Here is a 19,806-nt window from a genome sequence, read left to right on the forward strand (position 1 = left end):
ACCGTAGACTTGGTGCGTAGAGCAGGAACAGGCCGGGCAGGGCTGTCGACGCACACCGTAGACTTGGTGCGTAGAGCAGGAACAGGCCGGGCAGGGCTGTCGACGCACACCGTAGACTTGGTGCGTAGAGCAGGAACAGGCCGGGCAGGGCTGTCGACGCACACCGTAGACTTGGTGCGTAGAGCAGGAACAGGTCGGGCAGGGCTGTCGACGCACACCGTAGACTTGGTGCGGGTGGCAGGAACAGGCCGGACCGGGCTGTGGAGACGGATAGGAGGCCTGGAGTGAACAGCGGCCACCACCCGTCCTGGCTGAATGCCTACCCTCACACACTCTGTGTGAGGCATCCGCACAGGACGTACAGGGCGGTGTACCCCTGGCCTGGTGGCCTCCTGGATTCGCCCCATCTTTGCCTCCGTCGTCCATGCCGTGTGCCCCCCCCTAAAAATTTCTTGGGGTTGCCTCTCGTCCTTCCGACGATGGCCCTGCTGACGCCGTTGCTCCTCTCTCGCCAGGGCCTTGATCCTCCCCCAAGGTCCCTTGCCCCCGAGCATGTCCTCCCAGGACCACGATTTGCCCACCTGGGCCATCGCCAGCCTCTCGATCTCCTTACCCGGCGCTTCCTCCCATGTCCAATCACCTTGCTCCTGGACACGCTGCTTGGTCCTTTTGTGGTGGGTTTTTCTGTCACGATCGTCTAAGGAAGCGGACCAAGGCGCAGCGTGTTTAGCGAACATGTTGACTTTATTTAATTAAAGCAACCACGATAACAACATAAATGACGATAGTGAAGTCCACAGTGACCATGACTGACTAGGAACAAAAACCCACAACCCCAAGGTGAAAACACACAGTATAAATATGGCTCCCAATCAGAGATAACGAGCCGACAGCTGACACTCGTTACCTCCGATTGGGAGTCACTCAATACAAACATACAACAACCTAGAAATAGACACAACAGAACTACCAATATTGAAATAAACACATAGAATGCACACACCCTGGCTCAACATAACGAGTCCCAGAACCAGGGTGTGACAATCTGTATCTTTATTTTGACTCTGTTAATGTTGTGTCAATACGGAAATGCGACAGATCCTCTCCAACCTGGCATTTCTTAATTTGTTGATTAATATTTATAAGTAATAACCTGAATAATAATGAAATGCCATGATAATAACGAAGTGTAATGGCTTGTTTCAAGTAGGTTTTTATTAAGAAGCATATCCATCTAGGTGTACAAACAGCCCTAATTTGCAGGTGTCATTCACAAAGGCTACACACTATCCATCAATTAGTTCACGCACTAGAGAAACCCATCATGTCAATCACTTCACACCAATGCTCTGCTCTGGGCAGATACTATGAGACCTAAGCTTGTACTAGAGAGCACATGTGCCACCATGTCAATCACATGAAAAGTCAAAGACCCACAGAAGGAAGCTGGTCTGCTTGATGGACAAGAGCTCAAATATCAGAGCCTAACAAGGGAGCTCAGGAGATTTAGTGGAAGTAGAATCTCATTTAACAGGGCCAGTGATGCCTGTGTCTGAGTCTGTGAGTGTCTAAGTGTGTGTGTGTGTGTGTGTGTGTGTGTGTGTGTCTGTGTGTCTATGTGTGTGTGTGTCTGTGTGTGTGTGTCTGTGTGTGTGTGTGTGTGTGTCTGTGTGCGTGTGTGTGTCTGTGTGTGAGTGTGTGTGTGTGTGTGTGTCTGTGTGTGTGTGTCTGTGTGCGTGTGTGTGTGTGTGTGTCTGTGTGTGTTTGTGTGTGAGTCTGTGAGTGTCTAAGTGTGTGTGTGTGTGTGTCTGTGTGTCTATGTGTGTGTGTGTGTGTCTGTGTGTGTGTGTGTGTGTCTGTGTGTGTGTGTCTGTGTGCGTGTGTGTGTGTCTGTGTGTGTTTGTGTGTGAGTGTGTGTCTGTGTGTGTTTGTGTGTGTGTGTGTGTCAGTGGCATAGTGCGGTCCCCCAAAAAAAAAAAAAAAAAACCTTTTCAGTTTAATAGCTCATCTCATGCTATTTTACACATTTTGCCATGAGGCTAAGAGAAAATGTTGCTGTTTTAGAGCTAATTTCCTGCTATTCTACACATAATGCACAGCACCATCTCTTTCTCTCTCTCTGCAGCCAGGCAACAGTGCAGGCAGAGGGATTAGGCCAGGCAATTACACTGGCTTAGCTCTGTTGACTGGTGCATTACTGGCAGAACTAGCAGTTTACTTACTCTACCACTGCAGAAGGAGAGGGGGAGAGAAGGAGGAAGAGGCAGGAAGGAGGAAGAGGGGAAGAGAAGGAGGAAGAGGAGGGAAAAGAGCAAGGAGAAGGAGAGAGAGAATGAGAGGAGAGAAGAATGAAGGAAAAAAGGTGAACATGACAAGTAAAACACAAGAAAATGTATGAGGGAGATATTTAAAGGAGAAAATAAGGTGAAAACGAGCACAGGAGAACAGGAGAAAGGGTACAAATGAGAGAAGAGACAAACCTGAGAAAATATCTCTCTCAGCCTGTTCTTTTAAGCCCCATTTCCACTTGCACTTAAAATTAGGGCCAAATTAGGGTCAAATTTGAGCTGGCTCGAATGGAATTCGAGCTTGATTAGAATTCAGGCTGGTCAATGCTGGATGCTGACACAACGTTTAGCTAGCTCATCTGGGCTTGTTGCTGTTAGCTAGCAAATGGACAAGCAGTACTGCAGTAGTCAGACATCACACACATTACCACCATAGCTGGATCCTTCATTCATTTTTGCACTACACAATAAACTTTTATGAGAACAGTCGGCCCTCGAATGATAACTACCTAATGTTAGCTAGCAAATCAGAGTTGAAACAAGTTAGCTATCTAGCTAGCTAATGTGCACTAGCAGGAATTTTTGCTGGCCAGGTCGTATTGAAAGCTAGCTAGCTAGCTACATCATATCAAACCTGTCGTCTGGTTTTCTTGGTGCTAGCTAGCTAAAATCCAATGCCATGGCAAGCAAGGTAGGAATTAAGCTAGCTAGCTAGCCTGTTATGCTAGCAATGACACTAACCATTTAGCTAGCTAGCTAAGGTTAGCAAGCTAAATACATGGCTCTGAGTCTGGCTAGCACTGGCAGGAGTATAGGGTAACGTTAGGTACAGCACTGGGAGGGTGAATTAAATTCTTCAACATCTTGCTAGCTAGCAACATTAGCGAAGCCAGCTGCACAGTCACATATTGGCTACCTAGCAACATTACATAATTTATCATTTCTGTAGGCAGTGGAAACGCAATTCGAGCAAGCCCACCAAGGCCAATCTCGAACCTAAAAGGGTTCTTCGGCTCTCCCCATAGGGAAACCCTTTGAAGAAACCTTTTTGGTTCCAGGTAGAACCGTTTTGAGTATCATGTAGAACGCTTTCCACAGAGGGTTCTACATGGAACACAAAATAGTTCTACCTGGAACCAAAAAGGGTTCTTCTATGGGGGACAGCCAAATAACCCCTTTGGAACCCTTTTCTCTAAGTGTACATATTGTACATCTCTACTATCTCCCTACAGTAGTTGTTAACTCGCCAGCAGGCCCTCTGCATTTCTCTCCATTCCCTACAGAGTTAACTGTAGCACAGTACTACAAACTGTGTCCTTGCATCTCTCCATAAGCCCAACCATGCTACTTAATTTCTCAATTTCCCTCCCTCTTCACACAGTGGAGCCACAGCACGCTTCTCCCCTATTCCCCTCCATCTCTGTATCTCATCTCTCCCCAACAGACTAATCAGCAACAGTTCCACTGGCCCACTCCCACCGACTCCCACCAATTAACGACCGGCCTGTCAGTCTCCCTCTCTCCCCCACACAGAGAGAGGTCCTGTGGACCCAGCAGGCAGGCAGGCTATCCCTGGCCAAGCCCATGGTGAGGGAACTGGGGAAAGGCTAGTGAAAGCCTGGCGGTTGGTAGGAAGAGGGGAGCGCCGTGTGGCGCAAGCCCGTCCCAAAAGCAACCGGTGGCGGGTAGCGGAGCCAAGGGTAGTGGGCCCGTGCTGGGAGACAGAGGGTTTCCCCTAGAGGAAGAGGAAATGGGGAGAGCGACGTTGTTTGAAGTAGAGCCTCGGCTTGGTGAGTCCCGTTGGGGGTGAGGGGGTGGTGAGAGGGGGATCGTTGGGGACCCCTGCTGACACTGTCAGGAGACTCACCAGAAGAGGAGCAGATAGCACAGTGGAAAGGGTGCGTTCAACAGCCTTAAGATGGAAATGACTACTCTTAAGAGGCGTTCCAAGACTCAAAAAGTTTCAAGTAGTAGATATATGCTATTCTCGAGGTACCACTGAAAAACCTAGAGAGCTATGGTGAACTTGGGGAATGTTAGGAGCATCAAGGCAGACAAAGGGTGATGCACCTGGGGAGCGTTCAAAGTCTCAAGGTACAAAGGGGTTCTATTTTTGAGGGAGCATTCAAAGTATCAAGGTGTTTAAGGCTTCTTCACTTGGGGGAGCGTTCAAGACTTAGAAGAGGAGAGGTATGTTGCACAAGAGGGGAGTATTCAAGGTCTCAAGGCGAAGAGAAACGTTGCAGAGCAGAAGGCTGTTGACATACATACAGCTACTGTATGCTGTAACACACACTGACAGCTCTGGTAGCACCAGCCAGACCAGGGGAACAGAACTGGACACTACACCCTGTCTCTGAGCCAATTAGCTTAGGCCTTTATGAATAAATCAAGATAAAATAAATACACAACCAGACAAATAATGATATTGTAGCTCCAGTGCTGCTATTGAGAAGTAGTGAGGAGTTGGAGAACTATGAATAAGATCCTCTCCTAAGGCATTAGAGCCAGTGTGTGTGTGTGTGTGTGTGTGTCTACACCATTAAAGCCCTCTGCAGAGGCATTAGAATCCCGAAGTAAACAAGCGTTTTGGGGCTTCAGTGTTCTTCTCTGCTATAATTGTGTGTCGGCGGGGACTTGTGAAGAGCTTAGCATATTGTTTTAATACATGTCTAGATAAGTATGACGGCAAAAATAGGCTTATTGGCTCTCCAGAATACTGTATGTATGGAGGCTAGCTGGTGTGTCTGCTTTGTCTATCAGTACAATGAGGACTGTGTGCTGCAGTAGAGGAATATCTATTAATGTATAATCTATTCACTTCCTGACGGGCCAGCCCCAGATGGTGAGGGTAGGCAACAACACCTCCGCCACGCTGACCCTTAACACGGGGTCCCCTCATGGATGTGTGCTTAGTCCTCTCCTGTACTCCCTGATCAAGTTTTGCTGATGACACGACGGTGGTAGGCCTGATCACCGACGGCGATGAGTCACCTTGCAGGGAGGAGGTCAGAGACTTGGCAGTGTGGTGCCAGGACAACAACCTCACCCTCAATATCAGTAAGACCAAGGAGCTGATCGTGGACTATAGGAGAAAGAGGGGACAGCACGCCGCCATCCACATCGATGGAGCTGTTGTGGAGAGGGTCAAGAGCTTCCAGTTCCTTGTCGTCCACATCACTAAGGACTTAACATAGTCCACACACACCCGCACAGTCGTGAAGAGGGCAAGGCATCACCTCTTCCCCCACAGGAGGCGGAAAAGATTTGGCATGGGCCCACAGATCCTCAAAAAGTTCTACAGCTGCACCATCGAGAGCATCTTGACTGGCTACATCACCGCTTGGTATGGTAAATGCACTACCTTTGACCGCAAAGCACTACAGAGGGTGGTGCGGACAGCCCAGTACACCACTGTGGCCGAGCTCCCTGCCATCCAGGACCTCTATATCAGGCAGTAAGAGGAAGACTCCAGCCACCCAAGCCATAGACTGTTCATTCTGCTACCGTCCGGCAAACGGTACCGGAGCATTGGCTCTCGGACCAACAGGTTCCAAGACAGCTTCTACCCCCAAGCCATAAGACTGCTAAATAGCCACACTGCTAAATAGTCAATTAATGGTACCCGAACGACCTGCACTGACTCTATCCTGCAGTGACCCTACGCACACTCACTCCACATTGACACAATACAAACATACCACAGGAGGGTGGTGGCACCTTAATTGGGGAGGACGGGCTCGTGGTAATGGCCGGAGTGGAATGGTATCAAATACATGGTTTCCATGTGTCCGATACCATTCCATTCACTCTGTTCCAGCCATTATTATGTGCCATCCTCCCCTCAGCAGCCTCCACTGACACATATACACTTTTTTCCCTTATTATCTATCCTGATGCCTAGTCACTTTACCCTGCCTTCATGTATATACCTACCTCAAATACCTTGTACCTCTCCACATTGATCTGGTACTGATACTCCCTGTATATAGTTCCATTCTTGTGTATTTTATTCCTTGTGTTACTGTAAAGATGGCATTTTATTGCATTCAAAGCATCTTCACTTAAACATTTTTTTATGTGTGATTTTGTTACTGACATTGTTGTCATTTAGCAGATGTACTTATCCACCTAGGGGTAAGTGCCTTACTCAAGGGCACATCGGCATATTTTTCCACCTAGTAGGCTCGAGGATTCAAACCAGCAACCATTTGGTTACTGGCACAACACTCTTAACTACTAGGCTACCTGCCACCCTGTGTGTTAATTGGGCCCAAAACTGTTTCATTATTCAAACCATTCCATACTGTATATGTATACATTTACCATCAACAGTCAGTAGTTTGTCTTGTCAATTTGAGTGTGTTCAGGTGTGTTGGCCACGCCTAGTAATTGGCCACACCTGATTTTGTTGTTTTTTGTGTCTTGAAAAGTGGTCTGTTTGAACAGTGGGAAAATAAATGCTTGGAAGAGGTAGACATGCTATGTGCCCTGCAGGAAAGGTTTTGGTTGTTTTAAGAACCTTTTTGGATGGTCTGTATTAAACCTCTTAAACCATTTTTTTTGTAGTTTAATAAATTTTTATAGAATTTTGACAATTTTTATCCATGCAGTTATTCTTTTAACCTTTTGATGTTTTACTTTCATTTATTTGCACCAAAGAAAACAACGCTACAGATAAAATAATTTTACAGAAAATGAGATATGGGTAAATTAAGCTATAGTACAGAGTTAGGAAGCAAGCCTGATGAACCAAACCAGTAATTTTTCTGATGAAACAACAGATTTCATCACTTTGCTGCAGACAAATTGATCTTTCCAGAATAACTTTTCATCAATTAAAACTCAGAGGAATCTAGTGGATGTGACTTGTTCCATTTCATTCCCACCAATTGAGATTCTGGCTCTTTTTTTAAATGTTATGTTTATATATATTTTTTACAATATTTCTTATTCTTAATAGTTAATACATTAAAGTTGGATTTTTTTAAATGTAAAGATAATTTGTTTAGCTGTAACCATTCAGAAAACGTGGCCATGCCTGAATTGGCTTCATTAATTAGTAAATACAAATTCTTATTTGATAAAATCAAATTAGTATCATCAGCAAAGAGAATAGGAAGTACGGTAGAAGATCATTAATACAGATTAGGAATAACAAAGGTCCAATTATCAAACCCTGTGGCACACCACAGGATATCTTGGCCGTTGTAGATGCACAGCCATTTGCACAAACAAATTGTTCTCTATCATAAACATAACTATATAGCCAATTATATGTATAATCTTGAAAACGTTAATAATATTTCATGATCAATCGTGTCAAACACTTAAATAATCTAAAAAGATGCCAACAGCGTATTCATTACTGTTCAGGGCTGTAAAGACTTTATCCACAAGTTGCAAAAGAGCCAAAACTGTGGAGTAGTTTTTACGAAAACCATATTGGTGTTCATATAGAATACAATGTTGATTTAAATGTTTCAACATCCTCTTATACACAAATTTTTTCTTGGATTTTAAAAAAAACATGGTAGTACAAATTTTAAATGGATAAATATGTTTTTTTAAATCTCAGCAATCCACACACAATACCCCATAATGACAAAAAGAAAACAGGTTTTTAGACATTTTTGCAAATTTATATTTAAAAAACAAACATAATTACCTTATTTACATAAGTATTCACACCCTTTGCTATGAGACTCAAAATTGAGCTCAGGTGCATCCTATTTCCATTGATCATCCTTGAGATTTTTCTACAACTTGATTGGAGTCCACCTGTGGTAAATTCTATTGATTTGACATGATTTGGAAAGGCACACACCTGTCTATATAAGGTCCCATGGTTGACAGTGCAAAAACCAAGCCATGAGGTCGAAGGAATTGTCCGTAGAGCTCCGAGACAGAATTGTGTCGAGGCACAGATCTGGGGAAGGTTACCAAAACATTTCTGCAGCATTGAAGGTCCCCAAGAACACAGTGGCCTTCATCATTCTTAAATGGAAGAAGTTTGGAACCACCAATACTCTTCCTAGCGCTGGCCGCCCGGCCAAACTGAGCAATCGGAAGAGAAGGGCCTTGGTCAGGGAGGTGACCAAGAACCGATGGTCACTCTGACAGAGCTCTAGAGTTCCTCTGTGGAGATGGGAGAACCTTCCAGAACAGCGGATGCTCCTCAGAGGAGGAAGGGGAGGACCATCCTCCTCAGTGAATTTCATAAAAATGTAAATTGGTAAACATTAAAAATGTAATCCTTTTGAGATAAAACTATACTAAATATAATCATTTCACCAAATAACTGATTAAAACACACTATTCTGTTGAATATGAATGAGAGTCATCCAATATGTGTTAATAGAAATAAGGCCATGCTCATAAACGGCACTGACCGCCACTGTTCCAGAAGGACAACCATCTCTGCAGCACTCCACCAATCAGGCCTTTATGGTAGAGTGGCCAGACAGAAGCCACTCCTCAGTAAAAGACACATGACAGCCTGCTTGGAGATTGCCAAAAGGCACCTAAAGACTCTCAGACCATGAGAAACAAGATTATCTGGTCTGATGAAACCAAGATTGAACTCTTTAGCCTGAATGCCAAGCGTCACATCTGGAGTAAACCTGGCACCATCCCTACAGTGAAGCATGGTGGTGGCAGCATCATGCTGTGGGGATGTTTTTCAGCAGCAGGGACTGGGAGACTAGTCAGGATCGAGGCAAAGATGAATGGAGCAAAGTACAGAGAGATCCTTGATGAAAACCTGCTCCAGAGTGCTCAGGACCTCAGACTGCGGTGAAGGTTCACCTTCCAACAGGACAACGACCCTAAGCACACAGCCAAGACAACGCAGGAGTGGCTTCGGGACAAGTTTCTGAATGTCCTTGAGTGGCCCAGCCAGAGCCCGGACTTGAACCCGATTTAACATCTCTGGAGAGACCTGAAAATAGCTGTGCAGCAACGCTCCCCATCCAACCTGACAGAGCTTGAGAGGATCTGCAGAGAACAATGGGAGAAACTCCCCAAATACAGGTGTGCCAAGCTTGTAGTGTCATACCCAAGAAGACTCGATGATGGAATCGCTGCCAAACGTGCTTCAACAAAGTACTGAGTAAAGGGTCTGAATACTTATGTAAATATGATATTTCCATTTCTACAAACCTGTTTTTGCTTTGTCATTATGAGGTATTGTTTGTAGATTGATGAGGGGGAAAAAAATGTAATCAATTTTAGAATAAGGCTGTAAAGTAAAGGGGTCTGAATACTTTCCGAAGGCACTGTACATTATAGGCTCCGTAATCGAGGACACTGATTTCACCAGAGGCACCAATCTCATCATGACCTGATGCTGATATCTTTAAATTACCAACTACCTCCATCACCTCCATTACTTCATGAGGATCAAACTGAAGCAGAGAAGGGAAATGTCCCTTAATGTAATCCAAGGGATTTCCATCAGTTTTCTCTATTTTCTTTTCAGATTTCTCTCTTTTCTTTGCACGGGGTATGGCCAGCTCCGTCACAGTTACAATGTTATCTTTATTATTGGGAAGGGCTCGTAAGCAAGCATTTTACTGTAAAGTTTACACCAGTTGTATTCGGCATGTGACAAGTAAAATGTGATTTGATTTGCTGCACTAGAGTACTGAAGTTGTAAACATAGTGTAAATATGGACAGGATCAGGATATAATCTGACATTGCAATCTGATTTCCCAGCCTCATCACCTGTAAAATCCACATTAGTCACCGGATGTATACCTCCCGCCTTTCCTTCAGACATATCTCATTAGACATAATGTCAAAGTTTGACATATAGTGACATACAGTTTATTTTATTTATTTTATTTTATTTCACCTTTATTTAACCAGGTAAACCAGTTGAGAACAAGTTCTCATTTACAACTGCGACCTGGCCAAGATAAAGCAAAGCAGTGCGATAAAAACAACAACACAGAGTTACATATGGGGTAAAACAAAACAAAAATCAAAAAAAATACAACAGAAATACAATTAATATACAGTGTGCAAATTTAGCAAGTTATGGAGGTAAGGCAATAAAATAGGCTATAGTGCAAAATAATTACAATTTAGTATTAACACTGGAATGATGTGCAAGAGATGATGTGCAAATAGAGATACTGGGGTACAGATGAGCAAAATAAATAACAATATAGGGATGAGGTAGTTGGGCGGGCTAATTTCAGATGGGCTGTGTACAGGTGCAGTGATCGGTAAGGTGCTCTGACAACTGATGCTTAAAGTTAGTGAGGGAGATAAGTGTCTCCAGCTTCAGAGATTTTTGCAATTTGTTCCAGTCATTGGCAGCAGAGAACTGGAAGGAATTGCGGCCAAAGGAGGTGTTGGCTTTGGGGATGACCAGTGAGATATACCCGCTGGAGCGCAGATTACGGGTGGGTGTTGCTATGGTGACCAATGAGCTAAGATAAGGCGGGGATTTGCCTAGCAGTGATTTATAGATGGCCTGGAGCCAGTGGGTTTGGCGACGAATATGTAGTGAGGACCAGCCAACAAGAGCGTACAGGTCACAGTGGTGGGTATTATATGGGGCTTTGGAGACAAAACGGATGGCACTGTGATAGACAACATCCAATTTGCTGAGTAGAGTGTTGGAGGCTATTTTGTAAATGACATCGCCGAAGTCAAGGATCGGTAGGATAGTCAGTTTTACGAGGGCATGTTTGGCAGCATGAGTGAAGGAGGCTTTGTTGCGAAATAGGAAACCGATTCTAGATTTAACTTTGGATTGGAGATTCTTAATGTGAGTCTGGAAGGAGAGTTTACAGTCTAACCAGACACCTAGATATTTGTAGTTGTCCACGTACTCTAGGTCAGACCCGTCTAGAGTAGTGATTCTAGTCGGGTGGGCGGGTGCAAGCAGCGTTCGGTTGAAGAGCATGCATTTTGTTTTACTAGTGTTTAAGAGCAGTTGGAGGCTACTGAAGGAGTGTTGTATGGAATTGAAGCTCGTTTGGAGGTTTGTTAACACAGTGTCCAATGAAGGGCCAGATGTATACAAAATGGTGTCGTCTGCGTAGAGGTGGATCTGAGAGTCACCAGCAGCAAGAGCGACGTCATTGATATACACAGAGAAAAGAGTTGGCCCAAGAATTGAACCCTGTGGCACCCCCATAGAGACTGCCATAGGTCCAGACAACAGGCCCTCCGATTCTCCGATCTGAGAAGTAGTTGGTGAACCAGGCGAGGCAGTCATTTGAGAAACCAAGGCTATTTAGTCTGCCAATAAGAATGCGGTGGTTGACAGAGTCGAAAGCCTTGGCCAGGTCAATGAAAACGGCTGCACAGTACTGTCTATTATCGATCGCGGTTATAATATCATTTAGGACCTTGAGCGTGGCTGAAGTGCACCCATGACCAGCTCGAAACCGGATTGCATAGCGGAGAAGGTACGGTGGGATTCGAAATGGTTGGTGATCTGTTTGTTGACTTGGCTTTCAAAAACTTTTTGAAAGGCAGGGCAGGATGGATATGGGTCTGTAACAGTTTGGATCTAGAGTGTCACCCCCCTTTGAAGAGGGGGATGACCGCGGCAGCTTTCCAATCTCTGGGGATCTCAGACGTTACGAAAGAGAGGTTGAACAGGCTAGTAATAGGGGTTGCGACAATTCGGCGGCTAGTTTTAGAAAGAAAGGGTCCAGATTGTCTAGTCCAGATGATTTGTAGGGGTCCAGATTTTGCAGCTCTTTTAGAACATCAGCTGTCTGGATTTGTGTGAAGGAGAAGCGGGGGGCATGGGCAAGTTGCAGCGGAGGGTGCAGAGCTGGTGGCCGGGGTAGTGGTAGCCAGGTGGAAAGCATGGCCAGCCGTAGCAAAATGCTTGTTGAAATTCTCGATTATTGTAGATTTATCGGTGGTGATAGTGTTTCCTAGCCTCAGTGCAGTGGGCAGCTGGGAGGAAGTGCTCTTATTTTCCATGGACTTTACAGTGTCCCAAAACTTTTTGGAGTTAGTGCTACAGGATGCAAATTTCTGTTTGAAAAAAGTTAGCCTTTGCTTTCCTAACTGCTTGTGTATATTGGTTCCTAACTTCCCTGAAAAGTTGCATATCACGGGGGCTATTTGATGCTAATGCAGTACGCCACAGGATGTTTTTGTGCTGGTCAAGGGCAGTCAAGTCTGAGGAGAACCAGGGGCTATATCTGTTCTTAGTTCTGTATTTTTTGAATGGGGCATGTCTATTTAAGATTGAGAGGAAATTACTTTTAAAGAACAACCAGGCATCCTCTACTGACGGAATGAGATCTATATCCATCCAGGATACCTGGGCCAGGTCAATTAGGAAGGCCTGCTCGCTGAAGTGTTTTTGGGAGCGTTTGACAGTGATGAGGGGTGGTCGTTTGACCGCGGACCCGTTACGGACGCAGGCAATAAGGCAGTGATCGCTGAGATCCTGGTTGAAGACAGCGGAGGTGTATTTAGAGGGTAAGTTAGTCAGGATGATATCTATGAGGGTACCCATGTTTACGGATTTAGGGTTGTACCTGGTAGGTTCGTTGATAATTTGCGTGAGGTTGAGGGCATCTAGCTTGGATTGTAGGATGGCTGGGGTATTAAGCATATCCCAATTTAGGTCACCAAGCAGTACGAACTCTGAGGATAGATGGGGGGCAATCAATTCACATATGGTGTCCAGGGCACAGCTGGGGGCTGAGGGGGTCTGTAGCAAGCGGCAACAGTGAGAGATTTATTTCTGGAAAGGTGGATTTTTAGAAGTAAAAGCTCAAACTGTTTGGGCACAGACCTGGATAGTATGATGGAGCTCTGCAGGCTATCTCTACAGTAGATTGCAACTCCACCCCCTTTGGCAGTTCTATCTAGACGGAAAATGTTATAGTTGGGGATGGAAATTTCAGAATTTTTGGTGGCCTTCCTAAGCCAGGATTCAGACACTGCTAGAACATCAGGGTTGGCGGAGTGTGCTAACGCAGTGAATAACTCAAACTTAGGAAGGAGGCTTCTGATATTTATGTGCAGAAAACCAAGACTTTTACGGTTACAGAAGTCAACAAATGATAGCTCCTGGGGAGTAGGAGTGATACTGGGGGCTGCAGGGCCTGGGTTAGCCTCTACATCACCAGAGGAACAGAGGAGGACTAGAATAAGGATACGACTAAAGGCTTTAAGAACTGGTCTTCTAGTGCGTTGGGTACATAGAATAAAGGGGACAGTTCTCCGGGCGTTGTAGAAAAGATTCAGGGCATTATGTACAGAAAAGGATATGGAAGGATATGAGTACAGTTCAGGTAATCCTAAGTGTTGGGTAACAATGAAAGAGATAGCGTCATTGGAGGCATCGATTGAGCCGGTCTCGGCGTGTATGGGGGGAGGAACAAAGGAACTATGTGAGACAGTTTGAGAGGGACTAGGGGTTCTACATTGAAATTGTATAATAAGAACTAACCCAAACAGCAATAGGCAAGGCATAATTGACATGGGAGAGAGGCATAAAGCAGTCACGTGTTATTAGAGAGAGCTAAGACACAACTGGAAATAGCGATAACGTTTGGGCTAAGACTAAACAGAATAAACAGGACAGAGTACCGTGTAAAGGAACAGTCCAGCAGGCATCAGCTGTGCAGCTGAGTGATCATAAGGTCCAGTGAACAGCAATATGTGAGTCCGAGAGCAGTTCAAATTGGTGCTTCAGCACAGCTAGCAGGGAGCTAGCAGGCTAGCTCAAGGCTAACTGGTGCTTGCTATATGGCAATGGTAATGGTGATCAGCCAACAACAGGTTGCAGCTAGCTAGCTGGTTGTGATGATCCGGCGCTAGGGTCCAGTGATTCCGGCAGAAAGTCCAATAAGCTATGGGTCGATAGCACGCTGGGTCGATAGCACGCTGTGCAGACTGGCCGACGAATTGTCCAGGCTAGCTAGAGCTGGCTGGTGGATAGTGTAGGCCACGGACAATGGTGAAGACGCTAACGGTGACTAATAACAGGTAGCCATTTAGTTGCAGCTAGCTAGCTGGTTGTGATGATCCGGCGCTAGGGTCCAGTGATTCCGGCAGAAAGTCCAATAAGCTATGGGTTGATAGCACGCTGGGTCGATAGCACGCTGTGCAGACTGGCCGACGAATTGTCCAGGCTAGCTAGAGCTGGCTGGTGGGTAGTGTAGGCCACGGACAATGGTGAAGACGCTAACGGTAACTAATAGCAGGTAGCCAATTAAGTAATATGTCTGCATAGGTATATAACTAATATGTCTTGTTTCCTCACTCATACCCCACAGAGGCTGAATACGGCAAATATATGGAAAAGGTTACATAAGAGTATACATGTATGTACAGGGGATGTTGAAGACTCAGATATAGACTGTAGTATAGAACTGTTGCAGGTTATGCCTGGCTGTACAGAGGAACAGTACCATATAAGATACTCACTGGTGCAGGGCATGTCAGGTTGATCTACGTCCCCTCGGTAGTAGCCATTGCGGCAGACGCAGATAGTGGCGGCCTCAGCTGCAGATCGGCTGTTGGAGGGGCATTGCAGACACAGACCTGGACCCTGGCTCGACTTGAATGTCCCTGGGGGGCAGGCTACAGGTGGAGAGAAGGGCAGACAATATTAGACATTAAGATAACGCAAAGTATTTAGGCAAAGGCCGATACATATACACAGTGCATAACCTGGCTTGACTTGAGGCACTGACTGGTTGTATTGTTTAACAGCTGACAGGTAAGAATAGCCCAGCACTGTACCCTGGCATTGACATGGATGTTATTGTTGGACAGGTTACATGGGGACAGAGGGTGCAGATGGAATAACAGATGAGTGATCCAACAGAAATCTATAGATCCATAACATGTAGTTCTCTCTCTCTCTCTCTCTCTCTCTCTCTCTCTCTCTCTCTCTCTCTCTCTCTCTCTCTCTCTCTCTTCTCTCTCTCTCTCTCTCTCCCTCTCCCTCTCCCTCTCTCTCTCTCTCTCTCTCTCTCTCTCTCTCTCTCTCTCTCTCTCTCTCTCTCTCTCTCTCTCTCTCTCTCTCTCTCTCTCTCTCTCTCTCTCTCTCTCTCTCTCTCTCTCTCTCTCTCATAAGTGACTGCATCCAGCCCCATTGCAGTGATAACTCCCCCTCTTTCAGCAGTAGCAGATTCATTCCACGATGTCCTCTAATGTAAATAGAAGGCCTGGGAATGGGGAGAGAGAGGATGAAAAAGATGACTGTTCCTGATATGACTGTGTCCCTAAGCTCAGGCAATAATCACGTCTATTTCAGCAATACTGCAGGAATAAAAGGATGAGAAAAAGTCTGTCCTGAAAAAGAGAGGGATTTACTGGCTATATTAACTGTGATGAATGCCTAATATTTTAGCAAGCTTCCTCATAGGTTTTAAGAAGGGTAAGGTGAAAGAGGTGCTACAACCCAGAATAACTAGGTCTATAAATTAAACAGGAAAAGCCACTCACTTTCTCCATCTGCGGTTATATCCTGGAGTAAAATAGTGTAATGGCTTGGCTGTGGGAGGCGACTGTAGTGATAAGCTTTGCGACTTAGGCTATCCAATGAGTGTTTGAAAAGTAGTAAAAAAATTGCTTGGTCATCATGAACAAGCCGGCACTATCAAAATAGCCACAGAATCTAGCCCTTATCTAGAACATCCCTTCTAACACAATGACTAGACCAGGGGTCAGCAAACAGGTCAGCAACTTTGCTAAAAATGAGTTTAATTTAGGAAATCTGTTCCCAATTATTCCCGCAAATAAAAAAAGAGATATGTGATCGTGTCTCAATGTAATCAAGGTATGAAATGATTGTTATTTTCAAATATAATCTATTTTTGGGCTTAGTTGTGGTCAATTTGCACAAATAATAATTATTATTTTCCAGCCCCCCGACCATTCGATCCCAAAAATTTTTTCCTGCGGCTGAATCTAGAACCTAGAACATGTAAAGTAGGACTGAGGATCGGTCCTCCATACCAACAAAGCAACCATCCAGGACCTCTATAAAGATATGCCATTGAAACCTACTGAAGCCAAATTCTACAGACAAGTAGAAGTCCATCCGTCCTATACATAGGGGCAAGAGTTTTACCTGATCATGTACTGTAACCTTGCCAGGAAAACTGAGCCCTAGAGGCCTAAACTACGGGCCAGATTAGGTCACATAGCAATAAAAGGTATACCTTCTAGCCCTACCAGTACAATAGTACATGGAACACAGCAGAAGGGCAAATGGAGAGTTATCCACTACAGTGATGAGTGGGGAACCATCACTCCACACCCTCTCAGAATAAACTGAATGAACAATCAGGGAAAGAATGTTGAATGGAGGAAGAGAACAGAGGGGCGGATGAAACCTTTGGACCTTTATATCAGCAGCCTTTTAACATTTAATTAAATATTTGATGCTTCATTAATATAAGAACAGAGAAGCAGGGTTTTGAGGCGAGCATCTGGTTTATGGTGCCGTTAAATAGGCAGGTTTCACTTTTTTACGAGTCCTTTCTCCTGTTCACTGGCATCTCAAATGGGCTGTTAGACTAGGGATATGAGAGAGGGAGGGAGAGAGGGTGAGAGAAAGAGAGAGAATTAGAGAAGAAAAGTGCGAAAGAAAGAGAGAAGGAGATAGATTTCCTGCACATACTCAAGTAACAGTGGAAGACCTACACTTTATGGAGATAAATAGAAAAAGATTGAGGGGGAGAGAGAGGGACAGACATAAAGACAAAGATAGAGAGAAAGAAATCTTGAGACACTCCATATATCAGTGGTTATACCTCTGACAGTGAGACATAGCCCAGTTCCAGCAGAATTCCTTACAGACACACAGGAGGCTAACACACTGACCAGATGTTTGGTCACACAACACACCGAGGCAGACCACTACAACCACCAAGCATAGCACCAACTAATGGAAACACACACGGGCTGGCCACATCCACCACAAACTACCAGTAAAACCCCTCGCAAAATAGGTTTTTAACTTCAAGGGAATTTTCTTCGTTAAATAAAGGTTAAATAAATGTAGTGTTGTGTAGGCCAGTGGTTCTCAAACTGGGGGTCCTGACCCCCTGGGGTCAGTCGCGAGTGTGAAACTGAATGGGAAAGCACTTTGCCTGGCAAAAACAGAGTACAGTTATATTATCCATATAAAATACAGTTCAGCAATCTGCTAAAGGATGCATCATTGCCAGAACAATAAGCTACCTGGAGATTTCGTTGATCATTTTCATATTTCAGTTAGGCCTAGTTTGGGTGGCTACTGTGGCTACAGACTAAAGATAGCTGTAACATTGCACATTCTGGCGAATTTAATACAATATTTGTGAGGAAGAAAAAGGCTACAAACAGATCATGCTTTCCATCCGATCCTGTAACCTCCGCTGCATACAGGTAGGCCATATAATCCTGCTTGCTCTGTACTCCAGAGAAGTAACATGATATCCCGAGTTGATATTGACTACTAACATGAATGACTTTCGGCTCAAAATGCAGGTGTAAAACAACGTTTATTTCTACATCTTTTGTTCTGAAAATGCATCACAGTTTATGGCTGTTATGACAGGCTACATTTGCGCAGCGATTGTGCATTCATTCATGTGCGTATATGGGGGTGTGGGGGGGGGTCACGAGCTTTGAACCACTCCTTTTTGGGGGGTCACAGGTTAAAAAGTTTGAGAACCACTGGTGTAGGCTATGTGGAGGCACCGGAAAGAGTATACCCATAGAACAAAAAGCATTATGTGTATTGGCTTACACACTGAGTGGTTCAATCTGGTGAATATACTATAAACAGGAGTGTGGAATCTCGTAACAATCAGACTGGCCTTATGGCAATTACACATCCCAGCTGGACCATCTCTTTAGAAACCAATAATCCTTTTATAGAACCAAGGACTTCAGTGTATTTAACAGTTAACACACAGATCCAAAATAATTAGTAGGAGGATGAGGGGAAAAATAGTATGTCATCATCTTTTTCTGCTGATATAACAGTGTTCATGACGTACCGGTAGGAATTGAGTACACACATGAATGGATAACACACATAGAGTTGAAGTCGGAAGTTTACATACACCTTAGCCAAATACATTTAAACTCAGTTTTTTCACAATTCCTGACATTTAATCCTAGTAAAAATTCCCTGTCTTAGGTCAGTTAGGATCACCACTTTATTTTAAGAATGTGAAATGTCAGAATAATAGTAGAGAGAATGATTTATTTCAGCTTTTAGTTATTTCATCACATTCCCAGTGGGTCAGAAGTTTACATACACTCAATTAGTATTTGGTAGCATTGGCTTTAAATTGTTTAACTTGGGTCAAACGTTTTGGGTAGCCTTCCACAAGCTTCCCACAATAAATTGGGTGAATTTTGGCCCCTTCCTCCTGACAGAGCTGGTTTAACTGAATCAGGTTTGTAGGCCTCCGTGCTCGCACACGCTTTTACAGTTCTGCCAAAAAACTTTCTATAGGATTGAGGTCAGGGCTTTGTGATGGTCACTCCAATACCTTGACTTTGTTGTCCTTAAGCCATTTTGCCACAACTTTGGAAGTATGCTTGGGGTCATTGTCCATTTGGAAGACCCATTTGCGACCAAGCTTTAACTTCCTGACTGATGTCTTGAGTTGTTGCTTCAATATATCCACATTATTTTCCTTCCTCGTGATGCCATCTATTTTGTGAAGTGCACCAGTCCCTCCTGCAGCAAAGCACCCCCACAGCATGATGGTGCCACCACCATGTTTCACGGTTGGGATGGTGTTCTTCGGCTTGCAAGCATCCCCCTTTTTCCTCCAAACATAACAATGGTCATTGTGGCCAAACAGTTCTATTTTTGTTTCATCAGACCGGAGGACATTTCTCCAAAAAGTACCATCTTTGTCCCCATGTGCAGTTGCAAACCGTAGTCTGGCTTTTTTATGGCGGTTTTGGAGCAGTGGCTTCTTCCTTGCTGAGCGGCCTTTCAGGTTATGTCGATATAGGACTCGTTTTACTGTGGATATAGATACTTTTGTACCTGTTTCCTCCAGCAACTTCACAAGGTCCTTTGCTGTTGTTCTGGGATTGATTTGCACTTTTCGCACTAAAGTACGTTCATCTCTAGGAGACAGAACAAGTCTCCTTCCTGAGCGGTATGACGGCTGCGTGGTCCCATGGTGTTTATACTTGCGTACTATTGTTTGTACAGATGAACGTGGTACCTTCCGGCGTTTGGAAATTGCTCCCAAGGATGAACCAGACTTGTGGAGGTCTACAATTTATTTCTGAGGTTTTGGCTGATTTCTTTTGATTTTACCATGATGTCAAGCAAAGAGGCACTGAGTTTGAAAGTAGGCCTTGAAATACATCCACAGGTACACCTCCAATTGACTCAAATGATGTCAATTAGCCTATCAGAAGCTTCTAAAGCCATGACATCATTTTCTGGAATTTTCCAAGCTGTTTAAAGGCACAGTCAACTTAGTGTATGTAAACTTCTGACCCACTGGAATTGTGATACAGTGAATTATAAGTTAAATAATCTGTTTGTAA

General features: G+C 44.5%; 1 protein-coding gene across 3 annotated transcripts in view; it reads right to left on the reverse strand.

Moving 5' to 3' along the window:
* The window catches only part of LOC121580862 (ephrin type-B receptor 1), a 345,283-nt gene that overhangs the window by 122,644 nt on the left and 202,833 nt on the right, over positions 1–19,806 (reverse strand). For all 3 annotated transcript variants that reach the window (XM_041895973.2, XM_041895971.1, XM_041895970.1), the window contains exon 4: positions 14,710–14,865. In XM_041895973.2, the coding sequence (XP_041751907.1) occupies positions 14,710–14,865 (156 nt within the window). The remainder of the gene's footprint in view (positions 1–14,709; positions 14,866–19,806) is intronic.

Source organism: Coregonus clupeaformis, chromosome 14, assembly GCF_020615455.1.
Source record: "Coregonus clupeaformis isolate EN_2021a chromosome 14, ASM2061545v1, whole genome shotgun sequence".
NCBI lineage: Eukaryota > Metazoa > Chordata > Actinopteri > Salmoniformes > Salmonidae > Coregonus > Coregonus clupeaformis.